Source organism: Cheilinus undulatus, linkage group 9, assembly GCF_018320785.1.
Source record: "Cheilinus undulatus linkage group 9, ASM1832078v1, whole genome shotgun sequence".
NCBI classification, from domain to species: Eukaryota; Metazoa; Chordata; class Actinopteri; order Labriformes; family Labridae; genus Cheilinus; species Cheilinus undulatus.
In genome coordinates this window covers 41,302,454-41,314,263 of record NC_054873.1, presented here as the reverse complement: position 1 = coordinate 41,314,263, position 11,810 = coordinate 41,302,454, and the positions used below count along the sequence as shown (strand labels likewise).

The following is an 11,810-nucleotide window of genomic DNA, read 5'->3' as shown; positions in this document are numbered from 1 at the left end:
CATTGATCCTAATGGGACTCTAAGTAATAAAAAGGTATGTTGTACACGATAATACACAGAGACACTGATTTGTTAGATAACCTTGACTAAGAGAATGTACAGTATATGTTAATAAGAAGTTAAATAATCATACATCCTTTCAGCTCAGTTTGGATCCAACATATTACCCAGTGCTTTTGGAAATTCACCACAAAAACACGATACTCTTACAACACTTGTTGATATTTTTCAGTTATAAAACAATATTGTTTTTGTGCTTTTATCATGAGGGTTTACTTTGACACAACAGGGCAAAAAAATAATTTTTTCATATACTCTCACAGACCATTTTATTAGGTATACCTGTTCAACTTCTCGTAAGCACAAACATCTCATCAATGAATCATTCTCTAGCACTGATTATCTAAAGACTTAACAACAAATTAAAGTCTAGACCTGAACTCTTATATCATCCACTTTCCCCAATGTTCGTCTTCTGATGCTGTCGCCCATCTGCTTCAGGGTTTGACCTGGTGTACATTCAAAGATACTTTTCTGAATAGAGCAACAAGTGGTTGTTAAACTCTCTGTTGTCTTTCTGTCAGCTCAAACCAATCTGTTCATTCACCTCAAGTGAATTGTTGTTCACTGGATAGTTTCTTTGTCCATATTTTCTATGTAGGGGAGAACGGGGTTGGTTGTCAAACTTTCAAAACATCTTTCAATAGTCATTTTTACATTGGATTAAAGCTTAAGGTGTTGGCTTGGAATTTGCATCCCTCATATTTTCCAGTTTATTGAAGCAAAGATGTAATTAACTATCAAAGACACTCTGACACATTGTGACAACCAACCCCATCACAGGGATGGTTGTTCACATTATGGGGTTATTTGTCTCAATGTTGTTTAAATGGGGAAAAAAATCTGTATTTGAAAAGCAAGAAGGTAGAACTACATTTGAAACTGTAATTGCATCGACAAGTTGACAAATACATAACTTAATGCATCTTAACACAAAATGAGCAAGGAGCATGAACAGAAACATCTTTAGTCCAGCCTATAGACTTATAGCAACAAATAGGACTAATAATAATAGCCTACTCACCCAGGCTACACACATTCCCTGTCCTAGTTAAAGTGATAGCAAATGTATGGTCCGTGCATTCCAACTAAGCAGAGCGTGTGTGCCCACTGCTTGTTAATCCAACACTTCTCTAATACCTCCTCTGAATGGCTGTGACAACCAACCCCAAAGAAAATCTGACAACCAACCCTAACTGGCACTTCTTGCTAGCATCACGGCTAACAAACATCAGACAGCAAGTAAGCTCACTAATAACATTCTAAACTATAGCTTTCCCTTCACACTTTTTAAGGGTAATTATTGTTTTGTTATAAACCCACTGTGTAAAAGCCTAGAGGAAAAAAAACTGAAGAGCTGAAAATTTACATTTGGCCTGAAAAACACAAAAAGTCCTCTCACCTCAAGTTCAGCTATCCTACTCCAGAGAAAACTGTGGGAGAGCGCTGATCCCGATTCTGGAAATTTCAATACCAAATTGTGGGAGACAGCACCCATTGGTGGCGAGATATAATGATTGTGACAACCAACCAGTGTGACAACCAACCCTGTTCTCCCCAAAACCAATGATATTGTTTTTCTTAAAAAATCCAATATATCAGCAGTTTCTAAAATGCTCAGCACCAACAACTTAAATCACTTTTCTTTTTCATTTTGAGACTCTGAACTTCAGCAGATCATCTTGCCCATGTCTACATGCCTTAACTCACTGGTTTTTACCATACAATTGGCTTATTAAGATATTTGTTTTGATCAGCAGTCAAGCACGTATACCTTACTGAAGTTATCAGTGAGTGTTTAGAGGCCCAGTGTGTAATATGTATGCCCTTGTAGCAATAAGCAGAACAAAAGTGGAACATAATAGTTACAAGTAGGTCCATGACAGTAAATGAAGGTTTAATCTCCGGAATACTCAATTATGTATTATTATTATTATTATTGTTTGGTCACTTCTATTGTACTGTAGAACCATGCAGGACGGGGAAAAAACACAAGATGGCGGAGCCGATGGAGGGGACCCACTTTAAGTATGAATTAAAGCTCAAATCTAAGTTAAAAAAAGATAAAACAATTTAATATAGTCTGGTGATTAAATTGTAATTTAGAGAGGCCTACTGATGAATATTATGTTCCATTTTTCCAAGTTTGCTTTGCTGAATGATGCAAGGCTAAATATTACACACTGCACCTTTAATGCATTTTATAGGCCATTATTGGTAATACAAGCATTAACAGCATGTCCGCTATTAAACGTTAAAATGGTCTTGCTGAAATGCAAATATGTTTTCCCTTGATAAGTTCGTTTTGAGCTCACAATTTTCCAACAAGCCTAATTGCTGCTGAACAGAAAGATTTGGAAGTCATTGATAACAATTAGACATATTTCCACTGAAAGGTAAAGACCTGAGACTGTGTTTCTTGGGATTGAGACCTTGACAAATGTTTGAAGATGTCTCTATGTGAGACTCTGATTATGATATTGAATAACAGCTTAACTGATAAAATGCACCTTTTACAAAAATGAAAATTAACCCTGAAAAACTCTCGTCTCAGTCTTGGACAGTTGCTCATAAATGTTTTTTTAGTTGCGTGTTTTTTAAACAGCCACAGTTTTTTTTTTTTTTTGCAGTCCTAAACTTTATGGTTTTAAATAAAGGATAACCTCTGTGTCCTTTCATGTTCAACTAAGATGTAATGTTGGTTCATTTTGTGCTTAGAGCTGTTTAATGATCTGAGACTTTTGTTTACACACCCCTTTACAGCAATACTTAACTAACACTGAAACATTGTCCAAGTTAAAACATGTCTGAATGTGTACACAGCAGCACTCACAAAGAGATGTCAAGGTCACCATTTCCAGGTTTCTACTTTCCAGCAGACTGATTTCTCTCCTATATACTGAATTAAGGGCAGAAACAAATTAAAGAATCATTTTCATACTTATCAACACTTCAGTGGGAACTTCTGTCAAAATGTCATCTCCCCCCATTTGTATTCAATTTTGATCTGCCAGTCTTCATGAAGTGGGATTAACATCAAGCAGACTAGTCCTTGAGCATGGCTGGACGGCACTCTTCTCGGATAAGCCGTCTCCAGGGGTGTATTAAGGACCCTCCCCTCCCCTGCTGCAACCACAGCCTCTAATTCAGTCCCATCCTCATTAAATTCCCCATTAAACTGTAAACAGTGAGGGGAACTCAACTTGTGTGTGATCAGGAGATGTGCTGTTTGTGCCTTTGTCTTTCTGTGTGGGACAGGAGCACAAACCATGTAAAAAAAGTCTCATGTGACATTCAGGTACACATGCAAAAACATTTAATACAACAAAATGATCTGAAACTGTCTTTATGCTGGTAACAGCCAGGGACAGAAGTATTATATTTCTGGGTAGATGTTTATTCCTTGTGTCCAAGCCATTCTTGTGAAAGTGAAATATCAAGAATACTTTGAGGGATTTTCTCTTCCAGTGTTAATTTGTTGGGTCTGTTGCCTTAAATGAGTGGGCAGCTGTTGAGAGAAAGGACAATAATTAGAAGATATAGTGGGAGGAAGCCACCAAACAGCACCTGGGTCAGGACGGTAGCCTCTTTATATGGGAACCTGCTCTGTTGACTGAGATAAACCAGTGCCCAGGTATTTTCCTCGAACTTTGCACAAATGTCCACTCTAACTCAAAGATGAAGTGAACAGATTTTGGAGGTCATAGGCCAATACCAGACCATGTGACTCCCTCATCGTGAAGGCAATATCTCAAGAATGCTTTCAAAATATTTTCTTCAAACTTTGCACAAATATCCACTCTGACTCAAAGATCATTTTGGAGGTAAGATTTTGATACGGTTCTTGTGGTATAGTTCAAGGTTGCAGTGACAATGAACCATGCCATTGCACCATGCCATTGCTTCTTGGGAGCTATATCTTCTTGACCCCCCAGTGAACTTTCACACTGGCGATTGTGTACCTTGTAGAGACATGTAACTGCAAGGTAGTAGCTGTAGTGTTTTTTCCGGTAGGGAGCATATGCCAGTTTGGTGCTTTGCTTCACTGCTGTGGCCTCCTGATGGCCATCCTTCAGACCTGCGCCAAACCCATGCCCCATCTCTCCAAGTATCCTTCCAACCACCCCTTCCGAGACGCACTCAGTCGCCCTTGGCGTCTGGAACAGTCCTCCGGGTCCTGGGCACCCACAACACATTAAAATAGTTGACACAGGACCATGCCTAAGGGGCCAACACTATTGATGAGATAACAGAAGAGCCAAACAAAACCAACCAAACAAACCAAAAGAAAGCACTGACATAAGTAGACAATACTTAAAGAAATAAGAAATACATGCACATTGTAAAAAATACTGCAATAAGATGTTCAGCTGTCTCATGTATTGTTTTGTTTTGTCAGTTTTATGTGTTTGAAATCTTGTTAGAGAAAGACCTAAATCATTATTGATACATCACTTATGAAAGGAAACAAGCCTACTAGTGACAACAATATTAATAAAGCTAAATGGTTGTTATTAATTTTTATAAACACTGCTGCCAGGCAGGCCAGCCCAAAGGTAGATTGAATGATTCTCCTCACAAGATGAGAATTAATCTCAAGTGGATCAGATCAGCAGTGATGGTGTTAGCCTTTTGGTGTAAAATTCAGGTCCTGTCGTTACTTCACCTACCATGTCCTGGAAAGAAAATAGACAATCCAAATGACTCAGTGGAGACCTCAGTAGGTTTCTAGAGGTTACAGTCCTCAACACGCTGGTCAAGAGATCAATTCTAGGTCTCTGTGCCTTTTAGTGCTTGTCTCCCCCCACTTTCTCTCTCCCCATATTTCCTGTCTCTCTTCAGTTGTCCTGTCTAAATAAAGAAAACACACACCCCAAAAAATCTTTAAAAAACAGACAGTGCTACATAAAACCTTTTCCAATTTCATAATGGAGAAACAGATGTCAAAGACTCAGGCTCTCCTTAATATTTAAGCTAGTGTTGTAGTACTCGAGAACGGTCTTGGTCTTCAGAACAGTCTGTGGACCACATTTTGAATGTCTTGGTCTTGTCTCGGACTCAAGAACATTTTTACTTTGTCTTGTCTCAGTCTCAGACTGGCCGGACTCCGTATTTTTCATCAAGACAGGGTGAGACCAGCACTGATATGCTATTCTTCGATTCTTCATTAATGTGATGATAAGGAGAAGCCCCCCTCCCCCCAATCTTCTCTAAAACACAATACTTTAGAAAATCTGGAGGCTAATGGTCAGGTGTCTCAACTATATATGTTTGTGTGCAACTGCAATGAATCATCAGGTAACATTTTACAGGCGTGGAGACAGGATTTACAGGTGGACATAACATCGGAGGAATGCTCAGAGGCATTTTTTTTAGTTCAAACTCAAACAGTTAATACTCAGTCCAAATTACTGCAATGTAAATGGCTTACTAGAACAATTTAATCCAAAAATTCCTGATACGTGCATTAAATGTGGTGACCAGAGGGGGTCTCTGTTTCATTGCATGTGGGAATTTTCATTAATATTTAGTTTCTGGAAAAGTGTTTTAAATATATGCAGCAAAATTATTGGTTAAGAGGTCCAAACTATGCACTCTTAATATCTACCCAGATGATTTTGTTATTTCAATCAACTTAAAGTCACTGCTTAATGTGTGTTTCTTGGAGGCTAAAAGATATATTGCTCAGTTATGGAAACAACAAACAATCTGTGGTGTGCCTCAGTGGTTGAAAGAAATGACACTTTTTCTTGCTCTTGAAAACATCCGTTTTTACAAAGAACAAACTTGACAAGTTTTGGAATGTGTTTTATAGTTTTCTTGACAGTAACTAGTTATCAAGTGAGGCTTGGATGGATGAGGGCTGTTGTTTTTGTTTTGTTTCATTGTGCTTTGTATTACTTCCCTTTCTTTTTCCTTAGGAACTGTGTCATTCGACATCTTGTAAACTTTGCTCTTCTCTTTCTAAAAAGTCAATTCAAAAGAGAATTTAAAGAGATGTTTAAAAAAAACAGTGTATACATGTTGAAAGAGACTGCATTTCTACTGAGATAACAATAAATAAAATGAGTATTTATGTTGCTCGAATAAATGAGTGTTAAAGCTAAAATAAAATTGTTGCACTTTGTAAAAGTAGGATTGGACCATGTTTTAGCAGATCTGAATGGGCCCCTCTGAAAGACTGAGCCCTTCTGAAAGACTGGGCCCCTCTGAAAGACCGGCCCCAGATGGCCTTTCCATTTACCTGCCTTTCTGGGCAGGCTTAGCATCAGGTAGGTGTGAGATAACATGAAAAAAAAGCCTTTTTTCACACATTTTCTACAGCAAAAATCGACAGTGAGTAATATTTTTAACTTTTAGATGTCAGCATATGTTTCTTTGCCAATACTTATGATGTACACGATAAATCTGCTGAGAGACACCACTTTGTCAAAATGAACAAAGCCAAAGTTCCTCATAGAATATGTCCAATGTTGCCAAAAACTGCCAACAAAAAAAAAACTATTAATATTTAAAATGGTCAATTTTACAATGCAGTTTTTGTTTGTTTCCTTTGTTTTCATTACACATCATAAGAAAAATATTCTCAAGAAACTCTGCCTACTCTGCTCCAACCAGTGAGGGACTGAGGAGTGCTGGGCAGATGTGGAATAATGTTACATCAGATTAACATCATGTTTCAAATCAATATTCACAGAAAACACCACCAGAGCAACCAGGCTGCTGTAGGATCACGTACAGTTGTACACAAAAATAACCTTGCAGGTACCTTGAATGTACCATCAACATGGCAACAATCCAGCTGGCATGTAGTTGAACTCTTTGAAGTGATAACATCTCACTCATGAGACTGTCTTACATCAGGAGCTTCTTTAATCGTAGATTCTCTTGAACAAGCACTCTGTTTGAGAGAGGATGCCAATTTAGACTGTACACTGAAGCATGGCCATATTCCCACTGGTTTCACTGGTATGTTTTACAGATGTGCCCATTTAACACAAATAACACTCCTTTATGTTTTTAAAGGCCTGCATATGTGTCAGAATACATAGAAATGATGTTTCAAACCCTTGACTGTGGCCTGAGATACCATTTTTGATATGAAACTGTGAACTTGCATATACTGGGCTACTCTCGTCTTGAAAAGGAATAATTTAACACTTCACTGAATACTTTATTCCTGTCCTTACTGGAAATCACTTGATAAGGTTGATACCTTTTTTTCTTTGCTTAAGCTCATGCTCTGATTTACTGCATTCCTCTATCACTGAGAGCTGGTAGAATCACTTTGTCTGGTTTAAATTGTCCTGCATAAAACTGTTCCTCATGCCTAACCTAAGAACCTATGGACAATCATTGTCTGCTAAAGGCTTCATACCTCTGAGAACTTCTTGTTTTTGCGGATTCAGGATGAAACAAATTAGACAGATCATGTTTATTTGGAGATTTAGTGTGGTTTCATTTTCTTTTGTCCAGCTGTAGCCATAGATTTACATCAAATGACTTGCAGGAAAGAATTTTTCAGTCTGGTGTTTATGTCTATAATGTAGAAGGTGGCTGGTTCTGTAGCACCTCTCACGTGTACTTTACACATGATTACTGAAGTGATATGAGCCTGAAAAACAAACTCCTGATGAGATTTTCTTTCAATTTTGGTGAACAAATTTTTCTAAAATAAAATCATGATGCAGATTTATAAAAAGAAATAAAGCCAAGTTTTATCAGGTCTGGTTTTAAGAGTAAAGGGGAAAGACTTTTCAATAGCATGTTTGTTTTTGAGTTTTGGTCAATCCTCAGCTTTATACACAGTGCCAAGCACATTAGAGGCACAATTTTAAATATTTGCTATTTAACTTGTTTTTATCTTTATTTTGATGTAGATCTTTAATCAGGATGGAGCCAGAAGTGTTGGATATAAGGGGCTTAGCCCCAACTTTGGAGGGTCAGACATGCTCCCCAGAAAAGTTTTTCCTAACAGTCAATGTCATCCACAACTTTCAAGCCATTTAAAATATTTGAGATTTAAAATGAAACCAAATGTACTCATCTGGTAGAAATGATACAGATCCACTTAAAAACATCCTTTAAAGCCAGTTTTTTTAAAATCACAATGAAATGATAATACAACATGCTGAAGAGCAACAGCTCACACTTTTGCCTCCTGAACTGATTATTTCTTAAAGTTAGATAACAGGTAGTGTAAAAATCTAAAACTGACACTATTCAGTTTTAAATGAACATTAAAAGTGAAATATATGCATCCCTATAAAGATTTATTAATGTAAATGTAGAATATGTTAAAAGTTGGTAGAATGTAATAACTATGCAGTGTGTGTGATAGTTTTAGAACATAATAATAAAATAAGTCAATGTTTTAATCAGAAAGGTTCATTTATTTCTACTCCTTTCTTTTTGCATTTATCCATTTGAACACTTAGAATGGTACTTTTTTTTTTTTACCAACATGAAGGGTTTGAGGCTTTAGCCCTGTAAGCCAGACCCCGGCTCCACCTGCTAGGCTTTTAATGGATAAGAGCATTGCAGCGTCACGTCCTGCTTTCCAATGTGACCACGCCCCACTTATGGGAGAACAGGCCCTCAGAGTAAATGGTAGGTTTGAAAACACTGGCAACAATGGGATTAAAAGCCATTTTGTTGTGTTTTGTGCCATAAACAATTAAAAATCCATAATTTGAGGCATGTTTTGTTATTCTCTAAAGACAAAACAGTTTCAAAGAATGGTTCTGTATCCTTTTGGCTGAAACTAGAGAGGAGTAAATGTCAGACCGGTGCTGTGTTCTTAATGACCTGAAGCTAGTGATCGCTCTGTGACAGCAGGAGCTGTAGTCTGTCTGTTAACAGCTTTTTCACACATTAACTAACTTATTTAACCACATTCAAGTGTTAGGATCCAACACACATGAAGTATGTGATGTTGATTTATCTCCAGTCAAAGGATTGGACTGCCCAGTTTGACAGAGGAAGCCTGAACACACCCTCATGTACAGCTATCATTTTTTTTATTTCATGTTGTTACAATGCAAATATTTTTCATAAATGTCTGATGTAAGTTTTTCTTACTGGCCATTTGGTTTTGGCTCTCAATAACCATTTAGCAGTACAGTTTTCATATTTAACCTATGAAATCCCTAATAACCCAATCTTTACCACTGACTGATGTTCATTTTCAAAGAACGTTTTCTCCCAGAAAGGGGCAGGGCTGGCATTGTTTGGGCAGAGCACCTTGCCAAAGTACGTGAAAATTCTCTGGGGCCCACCAAACCCTTATACATCCATAACATAAAACTCAGTTATTTCAGTTAACTCGTGCCAACTGAAATAACTTCAAACATCCCTTTTCACTGCTAAAAACTACATTTAATTATAATAATTTATTAGTGCCTTTAACAGATTTATGAAAAAAGCATCTGCAGATGCAAAGTACAATTAACAAGCAAACACTGTTTTTATATTTTTGATGAGGTATGTGGAAAGTCACCTTCATTTCCTTTAATAGTCTTCTCTTTAGTACTTTGCAACCCTGCACTATTTGAGAAATATGTCCCCAAAAGCTGTAATGCATTCTTAAAATCAGGAAGTGAGTGGACTTAAAGAATAATTAAATGGAGAGTCACTAGTTAATCAAATACTATGTAAAATGTGACACTGATTCTGTGACAAAAGGTAAATTAAATCCTTTGGATGAGATTTTTAGTTCTGGATCTTTTTTTTTATAAAAAATTATCTTTTAACAAGTATTTAATAATAATTTAAAGTGTGATAGGTTGGTTTTTATCTATCAATGGCCTGTCGCCTGTGTCTTGAAGGACATCCAGGGCCCAACAGTGGGCACCGACCCACATTTTGGGAAGCACTGCTGTACATAATTGGCTGATGCAAATCTATGTATATACTACAAATGGAAACCATAAGCCTCACAGTGAAAATAAAAACCTCTGTTTACAAGTTGTACTTCTCTTATATGTTGAATTTTAAGATAGAGATATACATATGCCAAGTTTATATAACTAAGCAAAACACCATTCAGACCTACAAAGATTTGATTTTACAGCATATTTAACAATTTATTCAAACTCCTTTAACATCCAGCCACAATTTAAAGAAGCAGACAGGACAGAGCTTGGGCACTCATGGAAAGTCTTGAATTGACTGCTTCAGTTCAGACTGCACACACTGTAGGAAAAGGAAAAAATAATGAGGCTCCATTTTGATACTTTACATTCAACCCAAGAGAGTCTGATGTGTTGATACATTTAACAGTCCCTTCACAAAATAAAACACCTGAAGTCAGAACATTATAACCCACCTGTGTTCCTTTTGCTGGTCTGCTGTGCACACAGACCTCAGTTGAATCTTTTTTAGCCCACAGTCTTGGTAACCAGGCTTGTTTTGGTGATGATGCTCTTTGCCTTGCACTGATCTAGATGGAATTCCTCTGTTTTATCACTGCTGATAATTATTATTTGGGTCAAATGATTGCCAAACAACAGAAGAAGTCAAAGGCTTGTCTCAGTATTGAGGTGTGGAAGGGTAAGTATAATGACTGAAGTCATATGAACTCATCTGCTGTTTCCCATCACTAGAGACAAGGTAGTTACGCTCCACTTTTGATTCAGATGGCTGCAACTGATAAGAGTGTCCATTTCTGGCATATCCTGTATCTTGCATGTTGTAGAGGGTTGCTTCTGACCATTGTTGTTGGTTGATGTTTGTTTGCACAGAGCCAGCATTTGCCCCAACATTTTGAGCATGGTAAGCTTGTCCAGAAAAAGGTTCAGGGGTCTGCATTTGCCCAGTTTCCAGCTGTTGCTGAGGATGATATGTATATTGGCCTCTGCCATGGTCCATGCCAGAGGTTTGGCTGTAATAATGCATGTTGGATGATGGATTGCTGTTGGGTAATTCTGCTGTCATCCACCCAGAATATTGGTTAACTACTGGAGCTGCAAAAGAGTTGTGCTGTCCACGATCTTGATCCGTTTCATCATCCACATGAATAAGGAGTTTTATATATTTGGGCTTTCCATTTGGTTGCTCTCGGTTAACAGGCTGACTTAGGGTTCCTATTTGGGTTTGATAATCGGTTGGCTGATGCTGGAAATTTGATGTAGGATCTGAAGTAGTGGGATGGTTAGGCATCACAATACGTCCACTCTGATCTTTGCTGTACTGTGAAGAGAGGTATGCTTGTCCTATTTGCACCATATTGTTTTGGCCATAAACATAACTAGTAGCAGTTTCTCCACTATAATAACCAGATGGTGGAATTTCAGAATTGGATTGAACAATGGTTGGAGACGAAGGGAACACTGGAGTCTGCTGTGGCTCAGCTTCTACATTTTGTCCAAAGGATGCTCCAAATTGCCCATAGTTATGCTGTTTAGAAGGGAAGGGGAGGGGAAGTTGAGTACCAGCATACTGCCAGGTTTGAAGTTGGCCATCACTGCTGCCACTGGGTTTGACCTGACTGGCACTGTAATGTCCACTTGGGGCACTTTCATACTGCTGAGGAGAAAGAAGGCTATTTGTGGCATCAAGTTGTGGTGTTTGACTATTCTGACTGTCCACAAAGACAGCATTTGTAGGGTTTTGGGAGCTGTAGTATCCATGGAAGACATTGCCAGGTTGCACAGAAGGATATTGTAGGGTTACAGCTGGATGAATAAGCTCATCAGGTTGGTATTGTGTATGAACCCATTCAGGCTCAACTTGGTTTAAATGTGGTTTTA

The 11,810-nt window shown here is 37.9% G+C and overlaps 1 protein-coding gene across 1 annotated transcript in view; it reads right to left on the bottom strand.

The window, feature by feature from the left end:
• Nucleotides 1-9,055: 9,055 nt before the first annotated feature.
• Nucleotides 9,056-11,810, bottom strand: part of LOC121515615 — a 5,315-nt gene continuing 2,560 nt past the window's right edge. Inside the window, exons 3-4 of the mRNA XM_041796472.1 lie at nt 10,388-11,810; nt 9,056-10,254 (exon numbers count right to left, since the gene is read on the bottom strand). The exon at nt 10,388-11,810 is cut by the window's right edge and continues 711 nt beyond it. Of these exons, the coding sequence (XP_041652406.1) occupies nt 10,591-11,810 (1,220 nt within the window). The 3' untranslated portion in view covers nt 9,056-10,254; nt 10,388-10,590. The remainder of the gene's footprint in view (nt 10,255-10,387) is intronic.